This window comes from Equus quagga, chromosome 1, assembly GCF_021613505.1.
Source record: "Equus quagga isolate Etosha38 chromosome 1, UCLA_HA_Equagga_1.0, whole genome shotgun sequence".
In the NCBI taxonomy this organism is placed as follows: Eukaryota; Metazoa; Chordata; class Mammalia; order Perissodactyla; family Equidae; genus Equus; species Equus quagga.
In genome coordinates this window covers 88,600,961-88,610,577 of record NC_060267.1, presented here as the reverse complement: position 1 = coordinate 88,610,577, position 9,617 = coordinate 88,600,961, and the positions used below count along the sequence as shown (strand labels likewise).

The 9,617-nt window shown below is 57.4% G+C and overlaps 1 protein-coding gene across 1 annotated transcript in view; it reads right to left on the bottom strand.

Annotated features, from left to right (window-relative positions):
* Positions 1–1,637: 1,637 nt before the first annotated feature.
* The window catches only part of SLC2A8 (solute carrier family 2 member 8), an 8,511-nt gene continuing 531 nt past the window's right edge, over positions 1,638–9,617 (bottom strand). The window contains exons 3-10 of the mRNA XM_046678014.1: positions 9,121–9,327; positions 7,626–7,725; positions 6,132–6,331; positions 5,236–5,379; positions 5,028–5,136; positions 4,102–4,275; positions 3,554–3,699; positions 1,638–2,272 (exon numbers count right to left, since the gene is read on the bottom strand). Of these exons, the coding sequence (XP_046533970.1) occupies positions 2,135–2,272; positions 3,554–3,699; positions 4,102–4,275; positions 5,028–5,136; positions 5,236–5,379; positions 6,132–6,331; positions 7,626–7,725; positions 9,121–9,327 (1,218 nt within the window). The 3' untranslated portion in view covers positions 1,638–2,134. The remainder of the gene's footprint in view (positions 2,273–3,553; positions 3,700–4,101; positions 4,276–5,027; positions 5,137–5,235; positions 5,380–6,131; positions 6,332–7,625; positions 7,726–9,120; positions 9,328–9,617) is intronic.

Below are 9,617 nucleotides of genomic sequence, written 5' to 3'. Positions count from 1 at the left end.
GGACATCAATTGAGCACTTATTCTGTGCCATCCTCGGTTCTACGTGCTTTGCATAATTGTCTGCTTTCATCCTCACAACAGCCCCAAGAAGGAGATACCGTCATTGTGCCCATTTTACAGATAAATAAACTGAGGTTAGAGAGGTTAAGTGACTTGTCCAGGTCGCACGGGCAGTGAGTGAGCAGTACAATCGGAATTTGAACTAAGCCCAGTGGCTCTTACCATGCTGCGCTGGCGCCTGGCGCCTGGCCCCTGGATTACAGAAAAAAGAGGCCAAGGTAGGGCTGAAGCCCCAGTGACATTCCTTGACCATGAGCTTCACCATCTCCCTTGCAGCCTGGGGGGCTGACCCAGTCCCCTGCTTTCCCTCTGGTCCTTTGCCCTCCTACATTTGCAGAGGGTAGGGATGGCCGAGCAGGAGCTGGAGCAGCCTCTGCCTGAAGCTCCATGTCGAGAAGTATCTAGTACAAAGACCAGTTTTCTGCAAGATGGCTGAGAGTTGGCGGCCTGGGCAGAGACTGTGGTTCAGGGAGGACAAGCCACTTGTCTTAAGCCCCCTGTGGCCTGTCACCTTGAGTCGAATGTGGATGCAGCACAGGTGCCCAGGCTGTCCCAGCCATTAGACACCTAATGTATGTCTGTACCTGTCTGAAGGTCCTGTCCCCTGGTCTTTGGTGCCGACTCACTGAGAACGGATTCTGAGATGGTGGGGAATAGAGCCCTCTTGGCCACACCAGTGTATACCCTTCTGGGGTGTAGTCTAACTGAGTGGAACAATAGCTTTGATAATGTACAACCCCTTGGACCATCAGTTACACCTCTAAAGTTTTATCGTAAGAAATCTCTGTTTGCCTATGCACAGGTCCATCTCCAGTTCCTCTCTCTCCTCCCAACCCCGTCATCCCCTCCATCTGCATCATCTCCCTTACCACCATCAGTTCTGTATCAGTTTTCTAGGGCTGCTGTAACAAATAGCACAGACTGAGCAGCTTAAACAACAGAAATTTATTTCCTCACAGTTCTGGAGGCTACAAGTCCAAGAATAAGATGTTGGCTGCGTTGATTTCTTCTGAGGGCCTCTCTCCTCGGCTTGTAAACAGCCATCTTCTCCCTGGGTCATCACGAGGTCTTCCTTCTGTGTGTGTCTGTGTCCTAATCTCCTCTTTTTATAAGGACACCTGTCATATTGGACTAGAGCCCTCCCTCATGACCTCATTGTACCTTAATCACCACTTCAAAGGCCCTATCTCCAAATACAGTCACATTCTAAGGTACTGGGGGTCAGGACTGCAACATATGAATTTTAGGGGGACACAATCAGCCCATAACAACTTCCGTCTTTATCTCCACTTCCATCATCACCATCACCTCCATCTCTGTCTCCATCTCTCTCATCTTTCTCATCTCTATCATCTCTCTTATCTCATTCTCTTCTCTCTTTATCAAACTCTTTCCCCTCCCCTCTCTTTCATCTCTGTCATCTCCCTCTGTTGTCTCTGCTTTCTCTGAATCTATGCCTGTAAAATAGCAGAATTACCATGTTCTTGGCCGGGCCCCGTTCACGGGAGGCCTAGTTTATGGGAGGAGTAGGAAAACGCCCTTCTCGGACTAGCTCACACAACGAGGCTGTGGCCTGATTTTCTGAGTCAAAGCTTTATTTGGCAAACAAAAGACCTTCCTATTAATGCAGCCACATGAGAGGAGAAACTATGGCCAGCATCACTCAGTCTCCAAAAGCACCTCCTCCAGAAAACGAGGAGCCAAGAGTCCCTTCCGCTGTCCCTTTGGCGTCATGACGGAGACAGCTCCTGGCGGGCTGACCACAGGGCAGTGAAGCCCTCTGAGATGTCCCCTCCTCCGCGGGGGCAGAGCAGCAGCAGGCACTGGATCCAGGGGATGGAAACCTCACACCCATGGTTCACTGGGCTTCGGAGAGCTGGGCAGGAAGGAGAGACCCCAGAGGACAAGGCTCCGAAGGCCTGTGGTCCTGGCTCCTGGCTCCCTGGGAATCTGGGGCAGGCAGGGGTTCCAGGCTCCGGATGAGGCCTAGCTCAGAGTCACAGGCGGGCTCCATCCCCTCTGAAGCTCAAAGCCGGCCTAGCTAGGAAGGGCAGCCCCTCACGGGAAGGCGCTGTCATCGCCCCTCAAAATGGGCTGTGATTTGTTCCAAAGTCTTTCCTTTGGTTTCAGGAACACAGAACAAAGTGAAAAGGACACTGAGGATGCAGAAGGCAGATGCGAGCCAGAAGGCACCGTAGGGCCTGAGCACCTCCTGCAGAGAGAGAGGAAAGGCCATGTGTGGAGGCAGCAGGAGGTCAGGAGCCCTCACACGATCGCGAGCCGAGGCCCAGCCTGCCCTGCCCAGGCTCTGGGAGTACAGGAGGGTCTGGCCCAGTCATCTAGAAGCCTGGGCTGAGCACTGTCCACGTGTGGATGTTCTGTGGCTGGGGAAACTGAGGCTCACTGTGATGAAGTGCCTGCCCCCAGGTCAGAGACCCACTATCAAGTGACAGCCAGGCTCCTGGCCCCAGACTCCAGGGTCTGACTCCAAGGCCCACAGACCTGCCCTCTACCCTCAGCTTTGGTCTTGCCCTCTGAGGTTCCTGCCGCCAGAGGAGGCTCTCTTCCTGGAAAGGGCGAGCTATCAGCAGGCTGAGATGGGGCACTGTGACACATGGGGGGACACAGGGCCACTGGCATGGAGGGAAGAGTGAGCAGCTCCCCTGGATCAGAGCCTGTCCGCCCTCCCAGCCCAGGCCCAGTGACCTCCCATGTGCCAGAACCAAAGCCCCTCCCTTCTCAGCTCGGCTTCTCTGGGACCTGGGGACTCCTCCCCGCCCTCCTTGAAGCCCTTCTTCTGGCCTCTCAGACACTGTGCACCCCCGGGTCACTGTCAGCTCCTTTGCCACCTCTGTGCTCCTTTGCTACTGGTCCCCTCCAAGCGCCCAGCAAGTAGTTTCCACCCCTAGGCCTCTGTCCTGGGCTTCCCGGAGTGCTTCCTGCTGGGGCAGCCCTGCCTGGGGGGGCTCAGGCCCCGCACAGATGCCAGGCCAGCTCCAGCCATCCTCATCTCTCATGACCTGCCACCCCTTACCCCAGCCCAGCCTCTTGGTGGCTCGTTCTCCCACCACTGCCCACTGTTGTCCCAGCCCTTGTCATAAAGGTGACCCTGTCCATCTCATTCATTGCTGCCTCTGGCACCTTGAAGAGGCCCGGACGTGGTATGTACCAGGAGACCTGGGGGAATGAGTGACTGGACAAATGGCTTCTGAGCCCTACTTCCCTGTCTGTGTCCCCAGTGTCCAGTGGGGGAGGCCAGCCCTGCTGTCCTTCTAACAAGACAGTCTGAAGGCTCCTGAGTGGTCACAGCCTGGGTTCCTTGCCAGCCCTGGCCTGTCTGTCTCCCCCACACCCCTGACCAAGACAGCTGGTGTCCCAGGATGGTGGGGTCTCAGCCTGCACGCAAGGGCGCTGACCTCAATGTCTTTTGCAATGAGAGTAATTCTGAAAAGCGCTTCTCCATTGAGGGGAGGCCATCAGGGCCTGCACTCACCATGAGGCTGCTGAACTCTTTTGTCACCAGAAAGGCCATGAGCCAGTTGGTAAGGACGCAGACGCCAGTGGCCAAGCCCTTGACATGCAGAGGGAAGATCTCAGACATGAGGAGCCAGGGGATGGGTCCCCAGCCCACAGCGAAGCCTGTGGGAGCAAGACAGGCATCAGAGCCCACAGAGGGACCCCTGGGGTGGCTGCAGACCCCCTGGGCTGAAACCTCGTGGGGCTTCCCAGCTTTGGGCTGAAGGGGTCTGGTCCCACCAGCCCTGTGCCTTCCTGTTGTGAGGTCTTGGGCCAGTCCCTTCACTTCTTACGTGCCACGGTTTTCTTTACAGAATGGGATGACGATGGGGCCTGTCCGGAGGGGTATTATGGGGATGAAGTGAAAGGAGCAGAGAAGGGCTTAGCTTGGTGCCTGGCATGTAGTCAGCGCTATAAACACAAATGTGGGGACCTATCGTTGGGGAGGTGAGGCCAAGTAGGCTGGACGTGCTGGGAGCTGCAGGAACCCAGTGGCAACAGGGCATCCCCAGAGCCCCCTCTCACCGATGATGAAGAGGCACACACTGCCCACCGCCAGCCAGGCCAGCCCCACACTGGCCTCTGCGGGCTCCAAGGAGACAGGCGCCAAGAGGTCCATGTGTGAGGAGTTGCTGGGGGGACCCTGCGTCAGCTTGAAGTAGGCACCAAAGGCACTGGTGCTGAACACCATGATCACACCTGCAAGCGGAGGGTGGTGGTGGGCAGGGCGCTGGGGGAAGCGGCCTGCAGCCCAGGCACGGGGCATGTGGGGCTGGAATCCCAGTGCAGTGTGGCCATAGTAACGTGGCCTGGACACCTCTGAGAGGGGCAGAGAGCAGAATCTGGGAGCCCTAACTGGGCAGCACCCACCCCAGCCTGGCCCCACCAGCCCCAGCTTGGACTTCAAATCTCAGCAAACTCCAAGAAGCTCCCAGAAGCTGACCTTCCCTGGCCCGAGGAAGCAGGAGCTACAGTGACAGCGGCAGCAGCACTATTTTAACCCCCAGGTCCCTGATGGTACCAAGTGCTCTGTGGGCCTCAGCACGTGCGGAGGGCCTCATGTGGGTCATCTCCTGATCATCACAGTTTCACAGAGGGGAAACCGAGGCTCAGAGAGGTCAAGTCATTTGCCCAAGAAGACCACAAGCTCCCGAGTCATTTCACCTCCTGGACCCTCAGTCTCGTCGTCATAGATTGGGGCCCTGATGGCGCCTTCTTACAGGTTCATCCTGAAGGTTGAAGCATGATGTGGTGACGCCGTTAGCACAGGCCTGGTCTGCAGCCAACGCTCAGTGAGAGCTCCCGTTAAATCTCAGCCTTGTTCTCAGGATGCTCGGCTGTCCTCCTCCAGCAACGTGGTGGCCTCAGCAAAGACCCTCTAGCCTGTAGTGGGAAGCCTGGCCCGGGCCACCCCACTTGCATAGGGCTGAGTCGACACCCTCAGGCCTTACCTGACAAGGCCAGGAGCAGCCTCCGCCCAGCTCTGTCCATGACAAGGGCTGCCACGGCCGTGAACAGCACCTGGATGATGCCCACGATGACCGAGGCCAGGCTGCTCTCCTGGGGAGATGGGCCAAGGTGGGTCAGGCAAAGACCCCAGGACTAAGCCCCAACCACATGGCATCCAGATGAGGCAGGTTCGGGCAGGAGCCTCTTTACCTTGAACTTGGCTTCCTCAAAGATGGTCTCTGCATAGAACATAACAGCATTGATCCCTGACAGCTGCTGGAAGGCCATCAGCAAAATGCCAATGGCGAAGGGCTTGTAGATGCCAGGATGCCTCAGCTGGGCCAGGTGGAAGTCCTGCTCAGAGACAAGGCACCAGTGTTTCTCTCTACCCTCTCCCGAGGGGCACCCTGGCTTTGAGCCCACCATTCTAAGGCCTGGTGGAGGGAGTGAGCCTCAGTTTCTTGTTTCGACCCCACCTGGGCCTCAGGTCCACAGACAGATCTTCGCATCACCTTAGCCTCCCCAGTGGTAAGGTGACAAGATCCTCACCTCCCTATGCCCCTTCCTGATTTGTTGGGGGAGCCACAAAGGGTACAGGGCAAAGAGCCCCGGGTTCCAGCATCCCACCAGCCTCAGGCCTGGGCCTGTGCTGAATGCCCTCCCCAGGCCACTGAATTCTTACCACCATCATGTACGTGCTATGACTCCCAATCTACAGATGAAGAAACTAAGGGTTACAGCTGGGAAGGTCACACAGCACGTAAGTGACAGGGACTCAACCTTCTCCCCTGCCCCACAATTCCGCATTTACAAGCTAAGTCCCCAAGTCTGCGCTTGCATTGCCCTCGGAGCCGCTCGGCCTTTCTCTTCCTGGGATGGTGAGATCAAGGCTCAGGCATTCCCAGCGATCTCCAAGGCTGGACCAGCCAAGCAGGGGGCTGGAGCAGGCCTGTGCTCGCTCGCACACAGGCCAACACTGCCCGCACACCCACCTCGTGCGTGTGTGCGCTTGCAGCCTTGGGAACAAGCTGTGCTGGCCTCCCCTGGCTGCAAAGGGGCAATACCTCACTGTCCCCTCCCCCAAGCCCTGGCTTCTAGCCCCTCACCTGGTGCTCAGCCCTGACAGGGGGCTCTTCCCAGCCCTGCTCGGAACCCCACAGGAACTGCAGGGCGGCCATGGCTTCCTGGCGCTTGTGCTGAGTCAGCAAGAAGCGTGGGGTCTCGGGCATGCAGCACATGAGCAGCAGCATGAAGGAGGGGGGCACACAGCCCAGCACGGCCAGCCAGCGCCACTCCAGGACCCAGCCTGCGGGAGGATGGGGGGCTGTCAGGCATCAGAGCCAGGGGGCGCCAGCCTGGACTTTTCTTGGGTAATGCCTGCCCCCTCACCAACCCCAGGGACTCAGCTTAAAGGGTGGGACCTCACCACCTCTGCATAGCTACCCTCGTGTTTGTTACAGACACTGTCATTATCATTGTTGATAAATGTTGTAGAAACGATGGTGGGTATGTCATCTTGTGACATTTGCTCCATGAATATTTACATAACCATTAAACAAAGAACAAGGCGCTCGCTATGTATTGACGTGGAATGATATGGCACTGTTTGTCTAAAACGAAGGGGTGGGAGAATAAATGCACATAGACCTCATACATGCACAGACTCTCTCTGCCAGGCCACCAAGAAGCAGGTAAGGCTGCCTCCTCCAGAGGAAGGGGGACAGAGTGGGGGAAGCTTTTCACTGACCACCAGTCGAGCACAACTCACAGAAACTGATCAATGCAAGTGCAGATTATGATGAACTGGAGGTAATTCTATGGGTGTATCGACACCCACGTGTCTGTCCCGAACGTCACTGTCTGTGCACGGCAGGGGCTCTGGCACACTGCTGGCCCCCAGGGCAGCCAGATGCTGGCAGGACTCTGACTGAATCAGAGTGGGGGTGGAAAGTGGGCACTTTTCACGTACCACTTAATTTAATCCCTCAATAGCTTTGGACTCGGTGGGGTTATCTCCAATGAAAGGGAATGCGAGGCTCCCCGGGCGGTGTGACTAGGCCAAGGCCACACAGCTAGTGAGTTCCAGAGGCCGTCCTCCAACCTGGGACTGTCTGATTTGAAGCCTGCCTTCTTTCTGCCCTGGTTCTGGTGAAAAGGCATCTGCCTCCGGAAGCTTCCTCATGCTGGTCCCAGCTCTGACCCTTGGGTCCCCTGGGACCCACCTCCTTCACGCTGTGAATCCAGTACTGATATTTCTGTGGGAGCCAGGCGTGAGCCCTCCAAGCTCCTGGGCTCAAGATTTTTGGGGTGTCCCATCACCCCTGGAATCCTCAGTTTGTCATTACACAGTGAGGTACCGACCTAACCAGTCAGCCCTCCCCACATCCCTGGAATGGGCTGCTGCCCTAGGAAGATGAGGACGTCACCTCCTCCAGGTTTCCCTGGAACTTAGTCACAAGACCCACAGATCGCAGGGTCTCAGGGAGGCAGTACCTGACCTTGGGCAAGTCTCTTGACCTCTCCAAACTTCGGTTTCTCTATCTATAAAACGGCCACTCGGCCATTAACAGGGATCAAAAGAGAGAAGGTGAAAACTCTACCTGCCAGGTAGGCTAGGAGGATGCCTGTCACGACCATCAGCTGCACACAGGAGCCAAGCAGCCCCCGCACTGCGGGGTAGGCAATTTCAGAGATATAGACCTGTCGGCAATTAAGATGAGACTTTACCTGGGGTCCAAGAGTTCTTACAACTGAACAGCCTCAGCCATTCAGAGCTGAGGAGAGCCTCGACTGGAGCTGCTGCAGGCCTAGTGAGCCCCTAATTGCAGGTCCCAGGTCAGCAGACCCCTCCCCACACCTCCCCACCCCCCACCAAGGGGTCTGCAGCAGGTGTTTAAAGGGGATTAAGGGTATACACGTGGCTGCTGTGTGCGTGTATGAGGAGGGCACAGAGATTTTCAAAGTTTCCTTTAATTATATGCATAACCTTGATAAAACGCAGATTCGGAAGCAGTAGGTCTGGGGTGGGGCCCAAGATGCTGCCTTTCTAACTAGCTCTGGGTGACGCCCAGGCTGCTGGCCCGAGGACCACACTTTGTGTGGGGCCCTAGGAGTGAAAGCAGGAACTCTCCCCTCAGTCTCCACCAGCGATGCCACTGCTCCCTCTGGGCTCAGGGGGCCAGAAAGGCCTTGCATACTTCTAGGTTATTCCACACCTTATGCTCATGATTCAGACAGGTGTGTTTTTGCCCAGTAAAAAACCCAAAAACATAAAACCCAACCCAGCTGCTGCCTGCTGCCCAGCAAATTCGGGTGAAATGAATGGCAGGTGCAAGGGGTGACCAGGGAGGGCCCTGAGCCACGGCTTTCCATCTCGACCATGTTGGGTGTAGCTGGTTGATCATACAAGCACATGACCAGCAGCAGTCCACTGGTCACCCAGCCATGCCAGCTGCCAGGCCCCCGTCCTTCCACAAGCCAGGCCAGAGCAGTATGAGCAGTCTTACTGAGTCCTCACAACCACCGCACGAGGCAATGCCATTATTCCCATTTTACAGGGGAGGAAACTGAGGCGCGGAGAGACGCTCTGCCCTCGCAAATGGCAGAGCCGGGATTTCACCCAGGTGTGTACAGCCCCAAAGTCAGCCTGGACAGGGCTGGGTCAGGAGACGGTGAGGGGGAAGCAGCTGGAGGTCTGGTTTGCGAGGAGTGAAGGGGACACGCAAGTCCCAGCCTTTGCTCCTGAGGACAAACCAGAACAGGATTTTCCTGCTAAACTGTAGTCAGTGGTCTGAATGACAAGGGGAGATCTTGGCCATACTGTGAGGCTTCTGTTGACCAGCCACAGATGCTATCTCATTTGGAGAGCAAAAGAGAGGCCCACTTAAATGGCACAATCCTGGGTTTGAGTAACAGCTTTACCACTGACTGGCTGTGCCCGAACAAAGGACCTCACATTTCCGATAAAACAGATAAGGGGCAGTGGCCAGCCTGCCAAGAGGGGCCAGCCAGCCAAGAGGGGGCAACCAGGGAGAACAACGCCCCAGGTCTGCTCCTTCTTCGCGGTCTCAGGGCATAAGGCTGGGAGACACTCACCGGGGCCACTAGCGAGGCAATGCCGCAGGCCAGGCCGGTAAGGAGGCGGCCACCGAGCAGCATCCACACGTCCTGGGCCGCGGTGATGATGGCAAAGCCGGCCACGAAGGGCACGGTGCAGAGCAGGAGGCTCAGCTTGCGGCCAGCGCGGTCCACGAGCCAGCCGCCCAGCACGCCCCCCGCCGCGGCGCCCAGGGTTACGATGGCCTGGGGGCGGGAGGGGCGACCGCCGGTTGAGCAGGGGGCGCCAGGGGGCCGCGACCGGACCTGGCCCTCCACCCCCACCCCCACCCCCCAGCGGGCTAGGAGGGAAGGGGATGGGGGTCCCTGGGTGGAGGATGAGGAGAAGGCGACCGCTGGCAGGGGAGCGGGGACGTCGCTGCTCGGAGAGTCTCAGTGCCCGCCCGAAGCAAAGCAGAGGGAGGGTCTAAGCGCCGGCCCGAGGTGGGGGACGTGGAGGGTCCCAGTGACCATCGTGGGGGCGGGCGCGGAGGGTC